At 39.6% G+C, this 25,768-nt stretch overlaps 1 protein-coding gene across 19 annotated transcripts in view; it reads right to left on the bottom strand.

Moving 5' to 3' along the window:
* Window positions 1–2,668: 2,668 nt before the first annotated feature.
* rimbp2b (RIMS binding protein 2b) overlaps window positions 2,669–25,768 on the bottom strand; it is a 159,827-nt gene continuing 136,727 nt past the window's right edge. For 8 of the 19 annotated variants that reach the window (XM_028456729.1, XM_028456720.1, XM_028456722.1 and 5 more), the window contains 15 exons: window positions 21,421–21,572; window positions 19,121–19,768; window positions 18,904–19,053; window positions 16,634–16,795; window positions 14,525–15,298; window positions 13,313–13,415; window positions 12,807–12,932; window positions 11,530–11,711; window positions 11,008–11,176; window positions 10,825–10,887; window positions 10,485–10,588; window positions 8,682–8,708; window positions 8,149–8,220; window positions 7,551–7,685; window positions 2,669–4,868 (listed from right to left, as the gene is read on the bottom strand). In XM_028456729.1, the coding sequence (XP_028312530.1) occupies window positions 4,674–4,868; window positions 7,551–7,685; window positions 8,149–8,220; window positions 8,682–8,708; window positions 10,485–10,588; window positions 10,825–10,887; window positions 11,008–11,176; window positions 11,530–11,711; window positions 12,807–12,932; window positions 13,313–13,415; window positions 14,525–15,298; window positions 16,634–16,795; window positions 18,904–19,053; window positions 19,121–19,768; window positions 21,421–21,572 (3,062 nt within the window). In that variant the 3' untranslated portion in view covers window positions 2,669–4,673. Of the gene's footprint in view, window positions 4,869–6,143; window positions 6,717–7,550; window positions 7,686–8,148; window positions 8,221–8,681; window positions 8,709–10,484; window positions 10,589–10,824; window positions 10,888–11,007; window positions 11,177–11,529; window positions 11,767–12,806; window positions 12,933–13,312; window positions 13,416–14,524; window positions 15,299–16,633; window positions 16,796–18,903; window positions 19,054–19,120; window positions 19,769–21,420; window positions 21,573–25,768 lie in introns of those variants that run through there. The other 11 variants (XM_028456728.1, XM_028456724.1, XM_028456735.1 and 8 more) reach the window with 8 other exon arrangements.

Consider the following 25,768-nt stretch of genomic DNA (forward strand, 5'->3'; position numbering starts at 1 on the left):
TTGCAGGTTGTTTGCTCACATCAATATCAGAATGTCCAACCTGTCTCCAGGCAAGGTAACACAGAAGTTGCCGCCCGGAGCGGTATATGTTTGGCTCTAAACTCCCCTTTTATAAACCCATTGAATTAACTTAGCTGCAGAGCTTATATAATGATACACTGTGTTTGTTAGGTTTGACATCTACATTGTTACATGCAGCAGCTCTTCTACAAGCTCTTCCACATGAACTTCAAATTGGCAGGTAGGCTTACCTATAAAGGAAATAGGAGAAAATGTTGAAGATAAATTGTATGTTTAAACAACAGTGTTGCAGCACCACGCACCCACCACATAAACACATGCGACGCAGACACACAACTACAAGGACATGAGGCTTCAGCAGTACCACAAACTTACATCCACATGCAGTCAATTATCAATTTAGTCAAACTTCTTCTCTTCATGTAAGATACTTCCAGATATTTCCAATTGAAAATATAGGTACAAATAAACTCAAACGTATTTTATGCAGTAAAAAGAACCATTTGTATGAGAAGGAAATAATCAAATAAATTCATTGATGATATTGACTTTTTTAATTTGGAGAAATCAATTCGGTCATGTTGCCTAACCCTTTAACCAGTTGGTAATTGTAAAAAACAGATCAAAATCCTCATAATGCTGCGTTCACACCGGATGCGTCACAAAATGTCCGTACGTCCAAATTACATACAAAGTCAATGAATAGATGCCTCCCAGATGCAAAATCTTTCCAGTGCGGCAGTGCGGTGCGATGCGCACGTCAAGTGCATTGGCAGAATGAGCGTGATCCCAATTTTACGCATATCCGAACATTCGCAAGAGTTGAAAATATTGAACTCATGCGGCTGTTTCACATGACGAAAACCAGTCAGAGTCTTTGTTGGCGATGACGTCAGGCCATCAACACGGACACTGGTCTGTTCACCCATTCAACCATGGAGTAGAAGCTGTGTGTGACCTGTATGACAGGGCCTTTATAACCGGGACCTGACTAGGAAGGATTTGGCTTGGAGGAGAATCAGTGAGGAGGTGGTAGTAGCAGGTAAAAGTTCTCTCTGTAGTTTTCATCTTTGAAAGTCAGCTATAGCCGCTAATCACACCGGCTTTTTTCACTGGTAGTTTGTGTTTTATGAGAGGAGAAAAAGGAGCGCAGCTCTTCGCTTCAGCAGGTAGTGAAACTCACCGAGTTGGATGTGTCGCTGGTGGGCGGGGCTTTGCTTCAGACGAGTGTATGATGGGAATGGGGACTATTTTTTATCCTGCAGACCCTGCTGTACATTTTGTGTGGCAGATGCGTCCGGTGCCACAGAATACTCATTCGGTGTGAACGCAGCATCAAATTAATCAAACAGACTGATTTATGGTCTTTGTCTGAAGACGTTACAATTGCAGTTTGCTGAGGTTACAGCCTTCTTTGTTTCTGTTTGTCTCATGGAAAAGTTATTGAGTTGTATAACGTTATAGTATGACTTTAAACTGTATTTTGACTTTAGCATTTTTGTTACACTTCATATAATCTTTGAAGTTTAATTATCTTCGTGCAGGCTCCAAAATTGCTTCGGGCCCCAGTTTGGTCAGAGGGACCCTGGTTGTACTCATTTTGATTAACTTTAACAATTTATGAACACATATATTTTGATATACATGAAATGACAACAAATTTGTTAAATGACACATCAATAGCCAAGAATAGGGTTCACGATTAAAAAAAAAAAAAAAGACAGCATTATCTTATCTTATCATATTACAAATAAATACAGTGTTTTAGAATAGTTCAATGGTAAAGTGTGCTTCATGACAAATTAAATAGCAAGCATTAATCTATCCTATAATCTATGATCACCGTCTAATGTTACCCATTTTACTGTTGTACACAAATTGGGGCATCCTTACCATGATATAATAAACAACAATTACAACACTAAATTATTAATAGTGCTGCTGTTAGCGATCAGTTAAAATGTGTGTAATTGTTGAAGCTGCTGAAATTGACCTCTAGGAATGCAGATGTTTAACTTTTTTCTTTGATTTCATGACATTGAATAACTGGGGTACCTGTCCCTACTTGTATGCCCACAAGCTGCAAGGCTTTCCTTTCGGGTGAATGACTATTTTTTCTACCTTTAAGGTGAAGTTATCCAAAGTTGAAGTTCAATTGCAAGAAGACTGCATATCCTGCTCAAACTTTTGCAGTGTGTTCTAAAAGGACAAATTTGATGTTTATTAGCATTATATTGAACCCTAGAACAGTAAAAAAAAAACAAACAAAAAACAAACAAACATGTAAATACATTTGCATTGTGGAAATCCAGCAAAACTTCAGTTAGAGAACACTGAGCAAGGAACTAAATCTCAGTTTGTCTGGATAAACATTAGCGCTCATGTGTATTTTACATTTTATTAGCACTCATATTGTTAAAATCAGGCACATGTTGATGTCAAAGTTCCTAAAATGTGAGCCATTTTTCCATGTTGTAAGTTTGAGCAATAAACTTTTCTTCTGAGGATGAGGTTTTATTTGAAACAGACATGAAAACTTTGGAAAATATCAAATTTATTCAGTGATTTTTCTTATTGTATATATATATATATATATATATATATATATATATATATATATATATATATATAAAATATTGCACATGCACACCCTCACAATAATTTGTACCATCAGTATAGGCTGAGTCTTTTAAAGCTAGCACACAATTGCAGACTTTAACTTTATGGTCTTCAAGACACCATGAGGAAAGCTTGCACTGTTGGACTATAAATTTAAATGTACAAAAAAGGCAGTTTGAAAATCAAGTATAAACATTTAACAACAATTTTACAAATGGACAAAGTACAAAAATCAACAGTTAATTAGAAATAAACGAAAGTGTGCACATATGGTTGTTAGGTTAGTCAGGTTTATGAGGCTGCTGGGCCAGGAGTTTTACAGAATGTTTTGCATACATTCTTTTTTGGCAGTTTTAATTTAATGATAGCAACAGCAACAAAAAAAAACAAAAAAAAAAAAAGAAATACATGCAACAGATGAGGTGGAAACCTGAAGAGGTCATTTTACGCATAAAACCAATGTGTGCACAAATGTTTTGGGCAACTTTGATTTAACTTGGCTTTCAAGTCATTACATTCACTACTTTACTTTTGGATGTAATATATATTTGTTAATATATGATTTACAGTACTTGTTGTATTATTCCTCAACATCAGCTGGGACACAGGATAGCCAGTAGGTCAGCTTAAATAGACCTATCGTTCATATGTGGTAAACTGAGGTTTAGAGGAGAGGGGACTGCATAGAGGTAGCCTTGTGTCTATCACGTTATCAAACTTGTTCTCTGCAAAGTGTTGCATGGCATGAAACAAAACAATAAGAATACAATATGAATACTGTAGCCTTCATTCTCCTCCACACTGAAGAACAACTTTGCAGAGTCTTTCAAATTAAAAATGAATGGTAACAGCAACAAAAATAAAGTGTCTTTGCTTCCTCAAACATGATTTCAATATTACTCATTTTTAAAGAGGTTTTTTTTTTCACTGATTAACCAGATATCATTGATATTAAAAAAAACAAAACAAAAAAAACATACTATGTATGACACATGCTCTTGGGGACAAAGTACAAACCCTTGTGAAATAATAAGAAAATGCATGGAGGTGATCTACGAGGCATGATGATTTAGGTTGACTACTTTGGAACGACCCTGTAATCCAGTGGTTTTCAACTGGTCTGCTCTCAGGACCCAGCGTCACTCTTAAATAACAAGCTGCGGCCCAGTTTAAGGAGTAAGTTAGAAATCGTTTGTATTTATTCAAAAGATAGTATGCGTTTATACCAGCGATAAATATTTTAATCTCAATTGCATACCTTTAAGAAATGTTATACCACAACTACAGAAATTACATAAATAATCTTCTGGTAACTATGTCACACTGGTAAAATTGTGCTTTGGAAGAAAAAAAAAATAATAATATTTCAAATGCAGCCCATTGTTAGGAGCAGAGATAGAATGTACTATACTGCATCAAATGAGAACCTCTGTTGTTGTAGAAATCATTTGCTCATAAAAAGTGAAATATATGTCTGTCACAGTTATATATCATTAGGACTGAAGAGTAGGTTCTGAAACTGCTGTGCAGTGGGCATACCATGAAAGTGCTCCATGCTGCTGACGCCACACTGAATCCACCACATTTCATCCATCCTCCGATTCAAAACGTGCTGATGTGAAGCATGTGAACCTTGTTTTCTTTAGATGCAATTTGCTCTTTTTGAGCTGAGGAAGCTCCCAGTTTGTCATCCAGATTGAAGTGTGAGCTTTAAGTGAGACCTCAGTGTTGGTTTGACATTCTGGTTTCTGCATACAGCTCGACATTGTCGACCAGTGTTGTCTGCTCAGTGCAAAGGAGAGCTGCTCTGGGCTTCATCTGTCACATGAACCTTGTCAGCCAGGAACTTGGGGAGAGGGTAATAAAATGCTCTGTTGGAAATTGCCTGAATTTAGTCCTGTAAACCATATATATATAAATACAATGCAGTGTTGAAAATAATTCAAATATGCCACAGATCATTTGTTCTCCTCACAAATGCTTTTCAGTATATTTTTTTATCCTTCTTTCACAACAGGAAAAGGAAAAACTATTTATTTCACAGCACCAAGACTTTCCAGTATTTTTTTTCCTCTGAAGAGCAGTCCTTTCTTCTTTTCGGAGGAGCACATATCCATTGAGCCCCTGATGGCACGGCCGGGCCTGAGGGTGGCAGGGCTAAAGCCGAAGTGAGGGCACACTGTGGGAGAGCCTGCTCTGCTGGGCCGACCTGATTTTTCCAATGGAACCTAATGGGAGACCCGTAAGGGACAGTTGAGGGTGAAAAAAGACTGACTCCTCGCACACCTCTGTCATTACTCTTCAGTTCTCTCAAGTCCTGTCTGTCTCAGCAGGGCCTCCACAGCTCTGACGACTATCTCTCTGGAAGTTGCCATGTGCACTCAAAACCAATCCCCCCTCCCCCATCCAACCCACAGCCTGGTACAAACAGGAATTCTTGATTTAACTGAGGCAACAACAAATGAAGCTACAATCTCATGTAATGTACCCCTGTGTCCCCTAAAAAAGACAAACATTCTATGGGGAAATGGACATCTTTTCACATTTACTGTGCCTCCTCTTAAAATGTATATTACTCATACAACTGGGTTACAGAGAAACTACAAGTCACCTTGTCCCTACTGTAACCATGAGCTAAAAGGCTTCTTAGAATTGCACTTTGTGAAACTCATTGATTTGTATAAAATCTGCACTGTGGATCACTGTGGTTCCTATTGTAAAATGTTTAGTTTGAATTAGTAAATTCCTAAATGTTAATTCAGCACTACTTTGGCCCAAGAAGGTTTGTTTTTATTCATAACACCTATCTTTGATAAATCCAGGTATCACATGACAAAAAGGCTACAGTAGTAGCCTACTGTAATGTTGGGACATTGTTAAGTGAAAGATGGCTTATCATTATTAAGTTTGGAGTATTCTATTGCTACATTTCTCCCTTTTAAATTCAATCTCTAAAACCTATTAATTGTTTACCTAAATTTAATGTATGCAAATGAAATGTTCTTAATGTGCCATAGTCTGACGGAATATGTTTTCATTAAATTGGAGGGTTACACATATCCCTAAAGAAGTCAAGCATTTGATAATGTATTGTATAAAAAAATTTCAAGCACATTTTATGCAGGATTCTGTGTAATCAGTTGATCCTCAAAGCTGATATCTGGAGTTTCTGAGAAATCTATATTTATGTATGATTCTTTTGAAAAAAAAATACCTAACTAGTCTCTTACTATGGTCTACTGCCAGTGGTCATTCATATACATCAATGTATATAAGTTCCACCTTTGTCCTATAGACGCCTATACAAATGGAAACGAGCGCCGTGATCGCCTAGCCAACAGGCTTCGTCTTCCTGTTTTTGAGACTGTCAATCAAAGTGGATGCGGAACTGTGCACGGAAACAACAGCAAACAGGTAAATATGATTTTGGCTCTTACCTGACCCATAGACCTATATCAATGCAACCTTGTTATGTTCCGCAATGCAGAAAAGTAGAGGCATGGCTTCTAGTAGATTGGCAGAGGCAGTGGGAGGGAGTGGAGCTGTTTAGGGCAGGAGATCAAGATGTTTCTCAGAAACTCAGGATATCAGCTTTAAATGTGTTAGAAATACATTAAAAGGACGGAATTATTGGTGGGGAAAATTTAATAGTCTGAAAACGTAACTATAGACCTGACCCTGGTTTAAATGAAATCAAGTCTTCTTAAATATAGAAGGTAATTGTGCATTTTGAGCTTTGCCTTTTAGCTCATAATGAGTTACAGTGAGGGAGATATTAGAGGAGACAGACATAATCATGTACAACACTCAGAGAAACAACTGAAGATACCATACTTCTTGTCTAATGCATTGGCTAGGGTTACAACACCCTACAATCTAACAGAAGTGGGTGAGCTGGGTTGAAAGAAAAGTTCTCTAAATGTACCAAAAGGAATATCATATCCCTGTTGCATCCCAGAGACTAAAGGTACCCATGTCATCTGCATTAGACGAGGGGTGCATAATCTTGGTATCCTCAGTTGCTCACTTACGTGACGGAAACAGAGCCTTTAAGGTGTGAAATGAACACTCTTCTTCTGTTTTGCCAAGCAGGTGAGGAAAAGAAACAAAATATGGTAATGGAATTTCAATAGTTTGCACTGTGCACTATGGCAGATTAGAAACAAATCGAAAGAAAATTTGTTGACACCTATTCATATTTCAACATTTGCATTATTTGTTAGACACAAAAATAACATTGCATATATACATTTAGTAAATAACTCTGAATGTATCATCTGAACATAGTATTTAGAGATCTTTGCGTGCTACTTTACAAGAAAGCAATTTACAAAACAAGGCTTTCAAGGGCACATACAAAAAGTTGTTCTACATTTATTTTGGTATAAAATAATTATTTCATGCATATGAACTATACATCATGCTGGGCTACAGACTACATTGTCCATTTTTGCAAAACCAAAAACTTTACTTTATTAGAAATTATAGTTGATAAAAGACAACATATTCATAAAGCATTTGTTAGAATGCAAAATGTGCATGTGCAAAAAGTGTTTTTCAAGACAGGACATTAAGTAGAAAGTCACAGGAGCAACACCCTTTCATTTTACTCTCATTGAGAATGCTTTATGAATATGATATATTCATTTATTATACAAGGCAGAATCCCATTTCACAGCATGACAACATGAAAAATAAAAGTACCTCTGTCAAGTATTAATCTTGGTTTCATTTTCTTATCATAAATTTTAGATATCTAATTATTTACAGTGTAAATATTTCAAAATAAAAGATCCCATTGCCCCTTGATCAATGAGACACGTACATACACAGACAAAAAATCAAACTAGATAGAGGGAATTGAAAACAGGTGATGAATGACACTGCTAATACTGCGAAGGAGCATGTACCCTTTTTGTCTTCATCCGAGCTGGAGTGTCCTGTGGGTATCGAGATGGTGAGTCTGTGAGATAAACCTCTACGTCGTCAGGCACTTCTTCAAGAAAGTTGGAAGGAACAAGTCCTTTGTGTCCATTGAGTTCACCCTGTGGATGACAGAAGATCAATTACTCTCCTACAGGTGTGTTTACTGCCTTTCATCTCCTACTTTAACACTCCAGGTTACATTAAGTGTCTCATTTTCCCACTTTCCTCTGTGCTTTGTGATGATATGTTGCACAACTTTTGGTTTGTTTGACAAAAGTGTTTCTAGTGGCTCTCCGTTACTTGGCATAGGGACCCCTGGGATGGGTCTCGCTGTGAACTCTTGCAACGTCTGCTTACAAAGTAGATACTGTACATTTTCTGGAAACCTGCGATTCCTAATATTTGGGCTGTGTGTGGACTAAGCACCTGTGCCCTGGTACCGTAAGCAGAACATATATTCATAAAAGGTTCATTTTCATAAATGCCCCTTGTGCCCCAATTTCTTAAGGTTAAATATAAAATGTAGATCAGTGAGCTATAAAGCTAGCAAAATTTAATAACCCTCAGAAGTATTATACTTACATAATAAAATCCATCCTCATCTATTTCATCAAAAACGGTGACAATATCCCCGGCACAGAAAGTCAGTTCAGCCTGCCAAAGAAGGGGGAAAAAAATTAAGTTGAATTTCCTTCCTCTATAGTGCTACAATGTAAGTGCTCAAAAGACTTTCTCTGGACATCAATTTTAGCAAGGGTTGTTGAATTTGAAAGGTTGTTTTTCCTTCTCCAAATCAATGCAATGATGCATCTTAAACAAGACTGTCATATCAGTCTCCTTAAACAGACTGGTGCAACTGTAAATGCATCAAACGTAACTTTGAAGACAGGAGCACTCAACACACTCAACACATTTCTCCAATGGGATACTCAAGAGCACATGAACTCAACACAGAATATGTACTTGACATAGGAAAGATGTGGACAAGGAAGACCGACGTGAAGAAAAGAGACTGACAATGCATGGAGGGAGGGTGCTGAGCTTATGAACCTCCTCCTGTATATTCCCACACAGGGATGAGCAAACACACAGAGTAGACTATACCATACACTCACCTCCTCATTCAGTCTGTTGCCTTCAAACTGTGTCAGTGGGATTGCCAATAGAAAGGTGACAGTAAGTAAAACCAGTAGGGAAGGGCCATAATAAACCATTCAGGGAAAGCACTTTCAAAGCTGAAGCTACAAGCCAATTGATTGTCAATAAATTGTACAGTTAAGGAAAACAACTTAGTGAGTTATTACTTCACACACTATACTTTTTTTCCTGATGAAAAACTGCCCAATTGCTTGAAAATATATTTATTCCTAAAAGCCTACTATCCAAGCGTAACTGACCTGATTGTGTTCTGGCCAAAACACAACTGATCATGGCACATGGCCAGGGAGCAGGTCACTATTAGTGTAATGCTGCGTTCAAACCGAATGCGTATTCTGCGGCACCAGGTGCATCTGCTGCACGAAACGTTCCGCATGTGTCACAGGTTAAAAAAAGGTCCCAATTCGCTTCGAATGCGCGTTTGAAGCGTAGCACTGCCCACCAACGACACATCCAACTCGGTGAGTTTCACTGCCTGCTGAAGCGAGGAGCTGCGCTCTTTTTTATCCTCACATAAACATAAACCACCAGTGAAAAAAGCCGGTGTGATTAGCGGCAAATGCTATCCTAGCTCAGTGCCGACTTTCAAAGATGAAAACTACAGAGAAAACTTTTACCTGCGAAACAGTCGCAGGAGTTCAATATTTTCAACTCTTGCGAATGTTTTACGGATATGCGTAAAATTGGGAGCGCGCTCGCACAGCCAACATGCGGATCGGACCGCACTGCCGCACAGGAAAGATTTCACATCTGGGACGCATCTATCCATTGACTTTGTATGTAATCTGATTGTACGGACATTTCATGACGCATCCGGTGCGAACGCAGCATTAGGTTTGATGAAGATGAATAAGAATTCACTACTACCGTCATTTCACTTGACAGGATCATGTATTTTATTGAAAGGCCAGCACATCGGTTACAATGTAAAGTGACAGAGTCACTGGCAAGCAACTCTCTGTGTTTCCCTTGTATCTTGAGTGAGACAAACTTGTCTTCACCTATCACAAGTTTACTTTTTACCTGTTTGCTAAAAATATATATATTTTTAAACGGCATAAGACAACAGTTTTAACCTCTTTAATGCTGATATCCGGTAAGAAAAGTGATAAAGGATGCAGGGTTTGTCTGTAATCTCTATTTATTATTGTAATTTTCACTGTCGAACAAAAAGTGTTATGTTTCCTTTAAGGCACCTTTTTAACATCTCTCAGATGTACCTTTGAAAAGTTGTGCATTCATTTCCGGGTTAGGGCCCTGAAAGTTCTAGAACTCTGGCCCTGAGCCTTTTAGAGACATTAGACCAAGACCACTGTGTTAAGGGACCACAAAATAGGGCGGGTAGAGATGACTTTAAAGACAAAAGATGAAATGGAACAGAAGACCATGATTTCACTTTATTGTCTCTTTTTTTCTTGGCCAATTTCGATTTTTAACAATGGCAAGAGGGTATGAAATGACTGACATTGCTCTCTCAGTGAGGTGAATAATAAAGTAAAGCTAAGAAATAAGTGGACTTTAAATATGACTGCATGGTATGTGGTACTTTAGCTTTAACTCCTTAAAGTATAATATAGATCTCATACCTACACTTGGCCGACACTGATGAAAAGACACTCAAAGAAAATAATTCCCCATTTCCAACTAAAACATTTAAACAAGTTGCTCAATATTGATGCTTCTGCATGTTATGTGTACTCCTTTATATACTGTATATATTCTACTGGTAAAGCGAATGGTCATCACAAAGATGGAAATACCTCAACATCAACATTAGGAGAGCTCTCTCTTGGGTCATAGTCATATAGAGCCACCATTCTCCGTGTTGACATTGGATATTGATGTCCACTCCTCTTGTTTCTCTCTGTAAATAAGAAAAGTGGTACAATGTTTATCAGCTGTTAAAAAGCCTGTTTGAGTGTACATGCAATTTTTGGTAGTCATTTTCTTGTCCATGTTTCTTTTTGAATCCTGGTAACAATCCACCAGCAAGGCATCGGATAAATACATGTATTTTTTTCAGTAAGAGAAAACTCACAATTTATGAAGGTTTTAGACAAAAAGAAAGTAATGACAAGCACGTTCTCACTGGACTCAGACCTCTTTTGGACTTTCGTGACCGTCGATTTAGGAAGCGGCCATCTTTGAAACGATCGCAGTTCACTTAATAGGAAAACAGACAACATAATTTAATGTGTACAAAAATAGCAAAGGAATAAATACATTTTAAAAAACAGGTAAGAAAGAATTTAAATGTTTTGTGAGGTAGAATTTGAGTCCTACCCAACTTCTCCACAGGAGTGTTGAGTGGGAGGTAACCCTGTTTAAGGAGCTGGCCCATCATTTCTTCATCCTCTGTTTGGATCTCAGAGACCATGTTACAGGGGATAAGACCAACCCGTTCCCGGACCTGTGCCCTGTAGAAGCCGTCCGTGTCTTTATTTCCAAACACCTATATAAAGAAAAAGATTCAGAGATAAAAGATGGTTAATAGGGAGAAAACTACAGAGAAGTGAAACCAGCTAATTTGTTACTGCAAAAGTGACATGTTCACACACCGCCCTATTCTTTTGATACCCAAACAGATGACTTGAACCTGCAATGTCTACAAGGTGATGCAGCATTGCATTCCATAGTCCCACCAAGTGGTAAAATATAAACTATTATTTAGAAGGGTTTCAACAATTATAATTAAATATAATTAATAACTTTACATACATGTGTTTATGTCATGCAATATACAAACCTTTTTTCTTCTTTTTTTAAAATATATTTTAAAAATATGAATTCATTCAAACCAATCACCTTGATGATCTGACCCTCTTTGAATGGCAGTTCCTCATCAGCAGCATCAGGGTTGGGAGACATGGACAGCGGGTCATAGTCAAACAATGCCACAAAGACGCGGGTCAGCTCCTCCGGTTCTGATTCTTCATAGAAGTCAGAAGAGCGATGTTCCCTCCCGTGTCTGCGCCCAGAATAGCTGTCTGAAAGATAGAGGAGGCCTCTGCTGCTACTGCCAGCCTTTTATATTCACACTGACTGCAGAGGCAATGAGAGCAAAAGATCTCTTTTTGTAAGAGCTGACAGGGGAGATGGTAATGACATATATAGCAGGATTATTTGTTCACACATCTCACCTACTATTGTGTGTTACTAAATACCACCAAGCAGAGCACAACACATTACAGATGGAAAACATGCCCAGCAGGTTTGGGTTGCAAGGGAACCTGAATGTACAGTACATCTATGACGCAAAAACACTAATTGTTGATTCATGCTTAAATGTAGTATCACACAGAAGCTAATCAAGATGCATGTGTACTTTGGGCCATAAGTGATGAGGGGATCAACATTAAAGGCAGCTGTAAGATCATGCACCTTGAAACAATGTGCATGCAGCAGGGGAAATAACACGTCGCCAAGTGACAAAACAAAGCAAAGTTCCAGTGGTTCCCGACAACACCGATATCAGGGACAGTGAGGGGGAAGAGATGAACCTGATATCAGTTTCCCATGCTTCTCATGGATCACCATGTTGAATGTTTAAATGGCAGGCTTTACGTCTATGTAATGACTCAGGTCTAAACTGTGGCTATATCGGAGGATGTAAAATGGGCTTCAACTGTTGTTGACTTTGATGGCAGCAAAATCCATTAATGCGTAACTGAGTGACACCCACAAGGCGAGGATGCAAAAATGCATCCAACAAAGTGCCTTCACTGTTCACTGTGAACTGGTCATGCAAAGTTCTGTAAAGGTGGGACAGGGAAAAGTAAGGAAAATGGTAAGGTTGGACTGTTATGGGTTAAAAGGGGCTTAAATATGGGAGCAGAGTGGGAGGGGTGGGTGGATTGGGGTTTCACAGGATTGAAGGTGTGGGGTCACATACAGGGATGGGATTTTCATTCTCCACCTACAGAAAAAAGGTTCAAATCTAATTTTCCCCTGAGAGATTTCTGATCAGTAAATCTACTGTCTAACACAAAAAGGTTTTACTGCACGTGTTTAAGAACGACTCCTGGCTTTTTCTGACATTTCTAAGTAGAATAGTCATCTTGGAGAGAAGCTGCACCACATACCATATTGATCTTCTGAGGACATAGATCGCCATATCCTGCGACGAGCTACACTGCCATAGTAAACATCCTCCTTGACGGGTGAGAGGTTCCCCTCACTCCCCTCACTGTTACTGTCCATGGTGATCTCTACAGAAGACACCAATCACAATGTTACGATGAGATGAGAGAAGGGTGGGAAAAGGTTTCAATCTCTATATGTGGGGAGTAATGCTGGCAGTTGCTACAGAGAGGTCAGATTGTTTGGTTAACACATAAACCCTGACAGAGTACAATCATGGGGATTGTGTCTGTGTTGACTTTCCTTCAAAGCTGCATATGAACATCTGGTGATTTCAGCTCATGAAATGGAAGGCTAAAGGGTTGCAAACACCCCACAAAAAGAAGACATTACAGCTTTATGGCAAATGTACAGCCCAGCTCACATTGAGAAGGGGAACATATGGTATAAGCAATTCAAGTATATGTTGCCCTGCTGGTGAAGATCCTCGTGTGATGACCTCACTAACCAATGGACGGAATGGGTCGTCGTTGAGAAGAGCTGCCGACATGAACTGGCCTTCTCCCTGAATGGTCCAGATGATCAGCGCCTCCATGAGCGTTCCCAATGATCTTCAGGTCAAAGAAGATAAACATAATTAGCGGGAAAATACAAACAATCTGCCTTGTCAAGGCAAACCTTTCAAAAAATAACAACAAAATCCCAAAATCCTGTTGTTTTAAAAATCAAAGAAATCCAAACAAACAGAATCCTTTAGAGCAAATGTGTGCAATCCATTTGTCCCAAGGAAGTTTAACACAAAAAAAAGACAAACATCAAAAGTAAATTAAACCAACCCCCAACCCAAAAGCGTGGACTCATGCTAACGATGGGTCGGCTGGTTAGCTAAAGACCATTTGTTTGGTTGTTTTGTTCTGTGCATGTCAGCTTCAGAATAAGACAATGAAGCTGGTGATGACATAAACGATGACAAAGAGGAGGACAAAAAAGAAGATACTAGGGGGAAAGGAACAGCGGGAGAGGAAGATTAGTGGTTGAAAATGTTTGTGGATATGGGTGGAAATTTCACTTGTATAACTAGCTCCATGCTCAGGATTTGAGTAATTGAATGTTTAGAAGATGTGATATTTGAAAAAAGTACTTGGTGACATTGAAGCAAAATCAGCAAGAAAGGGGGCACTTATATTAAGGGTTATTAAGGGTAAATGGATCCCTGCAGGCTGCAAATGTTTGGATTTAGCCTGTATTTTATCATTTAAGCAATAGAATGCACCAAGGACTGAAATAAAGCTTCAAGCACTAAAATTTTAGATGTGAAGACATTGAGAGCATCATTTGAAGCCAGCAGCTTGTAAAGCAAAAGCACAGGCAGGAAAGAATGGACAGGGTCAGTGCATAAACATGCAAGACTTTCTCTTAACACGATTCTTTCCCCTCCAAGACATGAGAAGTCAAAACGGTTAAATGGCCTTTAGGTAAGTAAAAGCAACACTATAAAATCCACTTCAATACACCTTGGAATAAAAGTAACATAAGACACAAAAAACATCAAATCAGACCAACTTTGTAACAAACTAGGTCAATAATATACAGAAAAAAGCCAAAGAAAAAGATGTTATCTCAAAACAAGACGACACTAAAAAAAAAAAAAAACAAAAAAAAAAACAGAATGGCTGCAGCTGGCTGATGGAAATAGCAGCAGAAAGTCTGAATCACACACCAGCAGCTGGTCCCGGTTGAGCTTGGAAAAAGGCTGGGCCCTACAGTCCCTGTGGGGGCTAGAACGGCCTCTGCCCAGCCCGTTCAGCCGGCCCTCACTCAGGGTGCCTTCCCTGGAATAGTTCCGCAATCCCGTCTGCAAACCAGGCCCAAAATGCTCCCTGTTCCTAAAGTCACCCGTGTGTACCATCTTGGTTGTAGTTAATGGAGGATCAGAGAATTCTTCCTCCACACTGCACTGGCGGGTCAGAGTTCTTTTACGGCCCATAGCCAGCGCCCGCCTCTCTACAGGGCCTTCACAGTGGATGTATCGCAAAGGCCCACGCATGGGGCTCCCATGGGCATAGTACCCTCGATGACCTCTTCCAAGTGAGCCTTCTTCCTCACTACCACAGTCTAACCCACTATCAGGGCTTTTGGTGTTCTGACGATTGGGTCGTGCCAAACCTCGCTCATCTGTATTGTAAAAATAGCGGCTTTCGGTAAAGCGAGGAGACGAACGCTGGCGATGCAGGCGGGAGCTCTTTCCGGGGGTGAGATTGCTGTGCATATAAACATCCTGAGGATACCTCCGATGAGTGTGTGGCGTGCCTGATCGCCCACCCTCTTCAAAGCTCAGGCGTTGGCCCCTGCTGTCCACGCTGTCTGACTCTTCCTCAGCCACCTCAGGGATGCTGTGAAGACGTTTGCTGCGAAGTGATTTCTGCTTCACCACTTCCCTCTGGAGATCCCAGCAGTCTCGTTCCTCAGCTAAATCCTGACGCCTGTAGTATGCCTTCAGTCAGAACCAGGAGGCAATGTTCCACAATTTCACAGTTCATTGAGAGTCAGTTCAATTTAAAATGTTCAGTTTAGATTTTTTTGTGAGGGTGGGTTTGAAACGTTTTCGAAGGTTTTAGAACAGGCAGGAAACAACACAATAAGTGAATAGAACAAATGGGGAGGGAAGACAAAATAAAGACAGAATTAGTTATTTGTGACAATGTAGTAGAACATGCAGTCTCATTCCGTGAGGAGGAAATGGCATGCTTTGAAGAGGAATCTGTCAAGGTTCAAAGATGGAGTGAAGAACAGCGCACAAAGACATAAAAGCTCAATGAGGATCAATGAAAATATTTTGGTGGAACAAATGGACCTAAAAAGCTACAAATTAACACAAGTGACAAGAGGGGCATAATGTAGTTTGCATATTTGAGTTCAAAGAAGAAAACCAAATGAAATGAAAGAATTATTCAACAAATTCTCCAATTTATTCTGTTTCTCTATGTGTGCATTCTCTGAAACGAAGACACCAATTTACAAATAGATGACATTGGCAAGAAATGAATGAAGTATGTGCGTTAGTACACCAAACTATACCCCTCACAAACCACACATTGAGTACAAGCGTAAATGAACAATAGCAGGTATAACAGAGCTATACAAAAAGATCTTGCTCTGTTGAAAGGACCAATCAGCCACTGTAGTACCTCTCACTCTCATTTTGCAGTACTAGGCAGATTGTCTTTACATCAAAATATCAAATGCAGACAGTGTACAACAATGTAATCGACGTTGAAACCAAACATTACAACGGATACAGACAAAAGTGAATATTTCCATTTAAGTACTCACTTAAATGAGATTCCATATGCACTTGATATGCCATGACCCTTTGATATAGTACAGCACATTATTATTGGCATTTCAGTTGGACTTTCTGACATTTGATTTTGAGACTACAAATCAAATTACTGTAGTTCAGTTTAAAAAGTTTTCAGATGCAAAGTAAACCATGACAAACCCCAATGCTCTCTCTCTCTTCTAACTGAGAACATTAAGATTTGTTGATTTCAGAGCATTAGGATTTTATTCACCTCTCACATGCTGCTCAAGCACTTGCATATACACAGCCATTACTGTGGGCTTACACTGGGATGAATAAAGCCACAGTGATGGGACAGGTGAAGGAGCATGTGGGATAAGGGAGGAGGTATGGACATTCAGCCAGGCAAAATTATGGCCCCTCATCTGATAAAGTCACCCTCTCTAAACCCTGTGTTCTCCTGAAACCCTTCCTCTGCCCTCTCACTGCCCAGAAACAACCCAGTCTATGAGGTTAGGTGTGTACCTTAAGAGTGCTGTGAGAGTTAATGCTGCGCCTACGTCCTTCCTCTAGCTGCATCTCAGAGTAAAGATCTTCTTCATCCTCCTCCATGATATCAGACAGGTCAGAGCCTCGACTGCTCTCTGTGTAATACTCTTCACTGTGGCCGTAATGATGATGATGGTGCTAAGAAAGAAGGTTAAAAGAAGGCTTTTGAAATCGAGATCTCTATCTGAAAATCCACCCCTGCAGTCTTAAACAAAACTAAACAAAACACTAATTTTACTGTCCTGGTGACCACATAAGCTAAAACAAAGGCCCCATTGAGAGCCTTAACCTGTTAGCTGACCAAAGCTGCCGCTAATAATATTAGGAAAAGTACAACTCCCACACATAAAACAAGCACTGAAGGAATATCTTCAGTTGTCTTTAACGTTTTAACGTTTTAGGTGTCTTTTACTATTTTATCTTAGGTTCTCAACTTTTGAAAGCCCCCATTGGACAGGTGATTAAATGTCACAGCATCACTGCTACTGTGTGTTAAATACTGTATATGTTGAATTAAATTAAATTAAATATATAATACCTCTACGAAGCCAGCGCTCAAATCTCAGTCTGCCAGAAATAATAGAATAATGGGAAAATCACCTTTGGCACTGCTCAAGCTTTGCACGCCAGGAGCCTCATGTACAAATAGTGTGTATGCACAAAAACCCAGTATACACCATTTTTCAGACCTAAGTTCAGATGTATCAATATTATAATGAGCATGGAAATGCACGCAGTCGCATGTCAACTCTAGTGGTGGTGTACTGACATTTCTAGCAGTTGATGATGTCTCATTATCTAATTTAAAACATTAAAAACAATACTTAAAGGCACACCGTGGACTTTTTGACCTAAAGAGTTCACCCATATGAGTTATTTTAAATGATTCCTCAGGCCAATATACAGGGCTTGACAGTATCAATGATCCGAGCAGGGCTTCCCCCTTGAAAGTTGTGGAGAGACGGACCCGTCTTTGGCCAGGTCATGTGACCTGGAGAATGCCTGGAGAACGTTTCACTTTACGGCAGTCATGTGACCACAGGCTCGGATATACATAGTTCCCACAAAACATCACAACATAAGGGAATTTCCCGACCCAGCGCCATTGTTGTGGGCAGCTGAAACGAATTTAGCCTATGTTTACAGCCAAAAGAGCACAATATGATATTTTGTGTTGGGTTAATGGGTGCACTAATCGCTGTGATAGTTCAGTTAAACGTGGATTCTTTAGTAAGGGAAGTCGGCAAGTCAGATCTGTAACTTCGGGATAAGGATTGGCTCTCAGGGCTGGGCTGGAGGAGCAGCCACCGCCGCCCTCCTCACCTCGCCGTTGACCCCCTTTGCCTGGGACAGAGTGTACGGGCGACCCGGCGTGCACGGGGAGGTGTCCGGGGCCGAATCTCGGCAGCGACTCTGGATGTGGGCCGGGGTCCCCCCGTCCACCGTGTCGACCCCTCGGCGAAGGGGGCCGACGACGGCCACGAGGCCAGGGAGTGGGGGGGAGTGTCACCGATGCGGCAAGGACGTGATATTATTTAGGTCTAGTGCCCCTAGTGGCCAAAGGTTACACAGTGTGCCTTTAAACATGAGTCAAATTATTTAATATTATCTAATTTTGTATCTGTAGGAAGAGGATACACTGCAATATTTTTTTGCAACATTTTTGGATTTATGTGCATGTCATTTCTCACGCTATTATCCACGCAAGACCTTGTACATGAGGCCCCAGGGCTACAGGAAAGTTTGTTAGTACATGTCTCAGTATAGACACATTTACAAATTTTCTTTTAACTTTACAATTGACAACTGTTGATGAAGAGACTTCAGCACATTATGAATATCTTGAACTGAGGGACTGATATAAATTAGAAAGCTTTCATAGAAACTGAAACTTTTGAAGTCAACATGTGGATTATTAACTGGTGTACTTACGTATAGTTCTGTGGTAGAATGCAGAGTTGGGGAAGTGTCAGACACAACTGCTGATCATAAATACTAAACCTCACTCTGATCAGTCATGTCTGTGCTGAGTTAACATAAACTGTGGCATTGTAAACAAAAAAGTTGGCATCACTGAGTTGCATGAGTTTGTATAATTTGAGTAATGTGAACTGTATATATATATAAAAGAAAATATTAACGTTTTTAATTTAAAGAGAAGTCATTGAAAAAAAACATCTCAAATAAATGACTATGAACTAAGCTGAATTAGCTGCTAATGCCTTTTTTACCATGAAGTATTGTACCTGTCTGCCAAGCTCTGAGCCTCGGAGAAACTCATCCACTGAGGCTCCTCTTCTCCTGGCGTGAGGAGAGTCGTAACCATCTTCCTCTTCATCAGAGTTTAGTGGATGCAAGGTATTGCCTCGCTCGCTAAAAATATTTCTTTTTTCCACCTACAGAGACAATTTACGTCATTATAAACAACATTTAAGTGGGAAAAAATTTATAATCTACACTCACCCGATTGCCCTCTGCAAACACTCTCTGGGCAGCTTCCCTGGCCATGGCCTTGGCGATGGTATTAGTTATGGGAACTCCCTGAGGCTGCGGCAGGATCCTCTGAGGTGAAGGCGAACGCCTTGGCTGAAATGAAGGTGGCTCCAGGGTGGATCCATGCATGGGAGGCAGCGGAGAGGGGGAGCGCTCCCAGGGCTGTGCTGGCCGCAGGCCCACCTCATGCTCTTTGGTTTCTGGCTCTCTGGCACTTACAAATGGTTTGGACTTAGGCATGGAGTGACACTGAAAGTGAGGCGGGGAATGAGAAGGAGGATGAGGGGTGGATTGCATGTGGGGCAGTGTGTGGGGCTGGGCTTGAGGGAGGAGCTGCATGTGGGGCTGAGGATGATTCAGGGGGTATGTTGATGGGTATGGCGGGTGAGTTTGTGAATGTACAGAATGAGGTTGTGGCATAGGTTGAGGAGTTGCTGTGGCTCGGCGGGAGAGGTGTGGAGAGCCCAAGAGGTTGTGAGGGATGACAGCCACAGGCGAGTCCTGAGACTCCCCCTGGGTTGACAACGTCCTCACTATGACTTCCCGAGCCTCCAGACACTGTATCCTGTTTAGTTCCACGGTCACATAATCCGCTGTGGGGTACAAAACCTCTGCTATCTGCAATCACAAAGGAACATATCAGAATGTCACCTTACACATCTTTAGCCATGTCACGATCCAAAAGTCCATGAATGCACGTGTATCATTTGTAGGCCTCATAGCTTTGGTTCAGAAAAACTTAAATAATTTTCTCTCCCATCATGACAGACAGCTTGGTAGCCTTTGACTAAGTATTTAAACCAGGTTCTCCTTGATGTTATTTTTAGAGAATCTAGACTAGTTTGTGACTTCACTACATCAGGTTAATGGATGCAATACATTCAAATGAATGACATAATCAAAACTATTGCTATGTGAAACGTTTATCATTTTAAAAATTCCATCCCATATAAAACTATTGTATTATAGCTTAGTCTGTCATGTGTAGAGCTAAGATTAGCGTAACCACATTGGTAGCCTCATTGCAAAGTCATATTTCAGGGGTTGTCATGTTTCCGCTCTCTGGAAAAAGACCAGAGAGACTAATTTTTGTTTTTTTAAATATGACTTGGCCTAGTACACTGAAGCTGCTTTCACATAACGATAGACCCATTCTTTGGCCAAACGGGCAAAGAACAGCTGATAATGTTACCAACTTAGTTTAAGTTGGTTTGCGTTTACAGAGCATTTATTATTCTGCAACAAAATCACCAAAGGGAAAATCTTGTCAGACACAGAGCTGCATGTTTTTGATGCAATATAACTTAAATCGTACAGTGATGTTTTCAACAGAAAAAAAGAAGAGAAAAGAAAAATCAGAAAGAAGAACAGGGGGAAGGTAAAGAACAGTCTCTCACTCACTCGCTTATCCTCAGAGGGTCACAGCCTGTTGTACCTGCAGGCATGCACTCAGGGTAAACTACGCTACATAAGCTTTAGTTTGGGCCAAAAGACAAACAGGCCTTTAAGAAACTGGAATGTCTGGCACAATGCCGTACCTATGGCCACACTAGTTGCGGTGTTGACAAAATAAACATACTAGGTTTCTCAAGGTTACCACAAACAACATCAAAAACATCTCTATCAAACTTTGGTTTTAATGGGAATAGTATTTGGTATTGAGTATGTTCTATAAGCGGCAAATATTTTATTACTAACTGACAGTAGCACATAATGACATGCTGGTAGCTAACTCAGACACTTTAATTCACCAAAGTACAATAAATTCTACGTCCTGTAACCTGTAGAATAAAACGTCCTTGGATTTTATTGTGCTTTTTCAATGTTTTTCAAATATGACATTTTTGACTTTTGGTTATAGTAAGTGCAATGAGGCAGGTGTGTTGTGTTTTGGACAAAATTAATGTAAAACTAATTTAAAGCTGTAATCGACCCTTTTGGATTGGGCTTAAAATGTGCTTTTTAAGGCACACAGTTGAGTTTCCTCTTTGCCACTCCCTCTGACCACCGTTTCTGTTAATAATAATAAATTGAATACATTGGGTAATGAGTCAGTTATTCATTGCATAAGTTATTCACATTTATTCTGTTTTAAAATACCATCCTAAAAGGTATATGCTGTGCTATGAAGCAGCTAAATATAAGCATTTATCAGTTTCACCAGAAGATGGCAATGTAGAACTGCTCCACGAGGAACCAAGTAAAGCAAAAAGATGACTTTGAAAATCTATTCAGTAAAAAAGAAAAAGGGTTGCTCTGGCAATTGTTACCTTTTGTCCTTTTGTGCACACAGCGTAGCCAATCACACTGGCTCCATTCGATGTTCCTGAGGGTGTCAGCGTGGGAGGTTTCCACTTGATCTGCAGGACACCAGGCGTGTGACCACACTGGACCTGCACCTCCTGGGGAGGGAAAGGAGGCCCTAAAAGCAGAACACACAAATCAAGTAAGAAACAGCCAATTAGTAACAGAAGCATTTCTGACTTAAATACAAAGAAGGATATATGGTTTCCTTTATTTTGTAACATCACCATCTGCAGTTCTCAACTGAGGTGGAAAATGTCCAACTTTTTCAATACAATGTGTCTACAGAAAACCAACAGTTTAAATTTGAGATAATAAAGATTGCAGTGGGACAATATAGGGAAATTAGTTTACTGTAATATGGCATGGTTAATTATTTGCAAATAAATTATTTGCAAATAATATACATTTACATTTCATTTGTGAAGTAATTAAAATATGTAAAACCAAAATGTCCAGCAGTTGGTAAAAGAAAAAGTAAAATATTAAATCATCCTATTATTTACCTGCTTTTGGTCAAATATCAAAAAGTGAATTTTAAAAACAAATTATTTTATCCAAAAGCTTCAAAAGTGCAAAAACATTTTTACTCTGATTACTGGATTAGTAGATAAACACTGAGAAATGAACTTGATTAAAGAAGACGGTGTGGATTCACACTGCTGCATGAATAGTTCTCTTTCAAAATAGAAGCAAAGAATTTTCTCACTTTTTTAAACAAAAGGAAATGTGTTTGGGTCCCACATTCAAGGTTACTATTATACAGTAATCACAATAACATGACCTGCTGACCTGTCCAGCTTCAGTGACAAGAAACAATAATGGTTGGAGAGACACAACTCTGTGGAGTTTACATGTCTTCCTTCTCCAATAATTCAATACGGAATCCATCCACGAAGTCCATACCTGTCAAGTTTGGATTTGAAAATAAGGCAAATTTTCTGGCGCCCACTACGAGCCGCCCCACCCGCCCAACCAAGCTCCAGTATCAATTATATTTTAAGACAGGTGTACAAGAAACATAAAATGTCCACTTGCCAACCACTTACTAAATACAATTATGTGATTAGAATGTGGTAGGCATACCTTTATTAACAACGAAATGCTGTGATATGGACCAAAAACTCATATCTCAATATTTTTTCTCAAAATGGTGACATACGATATAAAGTCTGACCGGACTTCAAACTTAATTTAATTCTGGGTTAAATTTGCTGATGCAAAATGCTACACAGGCTCATTTATTAACAAACAGCTGCACAATATGTAATATTACATGTAGTTTTACATGCTGTTCTGAGAAGTAAAAGCACTGATATATTGCCCAGCCACATTCGTTTATTCAATAATATACTTACAGTTTATATACAAGTCAACACATTGCATATTTAATAGTTAATTCCACGTTGCTTGTCTTTAAGTTAGACATTAACATTTTATTTTCATTACATATTTTCTTTTAATTTCTCATGCTCACTCATGTGGTTCTCTGGTATTCACTAATCACTTATTAGACACATTTGTTACAGACTTTACATCCTTTAACACTTTTTGAAAGGAGTGTATATTTGTGGCTCTTGTGACTGGCTGATTTTTCATGCTGACTTGCGTTGTTCTTTCTGCTGTGGTAGACGGTAAAATCTCAGTTATTAATTTAACAGAACGAGTAACTGTGTCCCATCCTGCTGTCTCATTTTCCAAGGTAATTACACAAGTTATTTGTTTCTTTTTTGCCGGGAACATCTTCTTACATTCATCATCTCTCTTCTGAGTTGTTTCCAGTTTTGTTGCCGCTGTTGGCACTAATTTCGCGAGAACTGCCACTCAGGCCATTTCAGGTGGCAGTTCTCGCAAGGCTAGTGACGCCGTTCAGTTTAGTAAGGCAGAGGAATGTTTTTATTTGTTTATCTTTTAATTATTATTACATTAAAATTCAGAATATTTACGGGAAAATACTAATACAATACGATGGCGCCAAAACGGGATACTTGACAGGTATGCAAATTCATCATGCAACTCAGCTAAAATGCAGTATCTACAGTATGTATTGGAGCAAAGTTACATTTAAAACCAGCAGGATTACAACCCTCCAGGACCAAATTTAAACAAATTTGTGGTGTAAGGGTATTGTACCACTGGCTCAGCTGACATTTGGTCTCGGTCGGTACACCCTGAACATTATGCCTGTCCATCACAGGGCTAACACACAGACAGACAATCACATTCATGGCAAATTTATTCCAACAAACCAAACTGTGATAGGAAAAGGGCAAAAAACAAAAGAGTCGGGAATGAAAAACCTCCACACAGTCCCACTCCAGGAAAGGAACCCAAGGACCTTCTGGCTGTAAGGCCAAAGTTTTAACAACTATTATAATCTCGGACATAACACATGTTAACAGGTGAAACATATTAAAAAAGCAGTGAACATTGTTGTCCTCAATACTGATGTTTCAGTGACAGAATAACTGGAGAAGTGTGGGGATTGGCCAGACCTGGCATTAGGGTTACATCCTTTCCTCTTCAGTCATGTTACTGATCTACAGTGGTTGATCAAAAGTAGCTCAGTGATGGAAATGTAATGAAACACCAAAAACTCAGAAATGCACATAAGGTTGAGTAGCTCAAGTCAACAAAGGAGCTACTGTGGGCAGAACTTGCTGGTTTTAAAATACATTATGTGCAGAGTGAACTAGTAAATGAAGGTCCTCCAGCAGATCCAGAATTTGGTTGCAGCTTCACGTTCCTGCCATAGACGATCCCGTTCAGTCTCCAGCTGTTTGACTCTTGACTGCAACTGTTACGTAGAGCTTTGTCTTCCACGTTTTCCATCAATTTGAATATGAAATTGTTACTTATATTTAATTAATCTATTTTATCCCATATCCATCTTTACAGCTTTGCAGTTCACCTGCCAGTCATAGCCAAAGAGACAGAGAAAGCACTCCGGAGCAGATGTGGACAGAATACTGATCTTTATTACTTGAGTGAAAGTACTGATATGCTTTGTCAAAGACTACTTCAATTCAAGTAAATGTAGGTTGGTTAAAACATCACTTAAGCGAATGTACTGAAGCATCTGGATTAAAAAATACTTATTGTATTGAAATAAATTACAAATCTCAAACATAATTATCATTGCAAATGCAATTAAGTAAACAGTGATGAACAATGTTACATGTTTTATATAGTAATGTAGTATCACTGAATAACATTGTGTGGTGTTTTATTAACACCCATAATGTTTAGCTTTGTGTTTATAAAACCACATCAAATCAACCATCGCCATCACCATTATTCACAGAATCAACAAAGAACAGTTTAATAAGATCAGCATTGAACAAATCAAGGAAAGAAGTCTTGCTAACATAGCTAATACAATACAAGAAAAAACAAACAAACAATAAAGCAAATCTAACCAAGAACTGTACAGTGGTGTACCGAAAAAAAAGTAGTAGGCAATCAATCACTGCAGCAACGTTGGAGTGCAACATCTAGGGGGGTCGCGGGGCATGCCCTCCCTGGAAAATTTTGCAAAAATTATGCTATGTGATGGCTTTTGGTACATTATATTAGAGTAGCTGTGTAGCTGTGTCTGTTTTGTAGCACTTTTCTCAGCGTGATGTATTTTCTCATCTAGTTTTTGTTTGCATGATGCATTTACAAGTTGAAATCTGGTATCCATGAAAATGATGACAAAGAATTGAGCATCATTATCAGTTTACCTCTTTCCAGTTGAAAATGTACCAACCAGTGGGCGAGCACTGTAGCTGTTTCCACTCAACGTTCCAGCTACATCGAGCAGTTTCGCATAATCTTGCCGCTCAGCATTGAAAGCAAAATTTTCTTTAAGATAGTGTCCCAACGATTATCCTAGTTCCTCTTGAAGAATGACTACATAGACACCTCTGTCCAGAAAGGGGGGGGTTCCTGGAGTGGCTGGGTGTCTGGAGCATTCAGGAGTGGTGACGCAGTTGATCCGGGAGGCAAGGGAAAACAAAGGAGATTTGGCAACTCTCTGGCTTGACTTAACCAACGCCTACGGATCTATCCCGCATAAACTTGTCAAAAGAGCACTGACAAGACACCACGTTCCTGCGAAGATCTGCAACCTCATTATGGACTATTACAACGATTTCAGCGCAAGAATCTCCTCAAGCCAAGTAACATCTGCCTGGCACCGCCTGGAGAAGGGCATAATCACCGGCTGTACAATCTTGGTGTCACTCTTCTCCTTGGCCATGACCATGATTGTCAAGTCTGCAGAGATTAAATGCAGAGGGCCAAAATTAAGATCTGGGACCCGGCAGCCCC

The sequence above is a fragment of the Gouania willdenowi genome, chromosome 9, assembly GCF_900634775.1.
Source record: "Gouania willdenowi chromosome 9, fGouWil2.1, whole genome shotgun sequence".
Lineage (NCBI taxonomy): Eukaryota > Metazoa > Chordata > Actinopteri > Blenniiformes > Gobiesocidae > Gouania > Gouania willdenowi.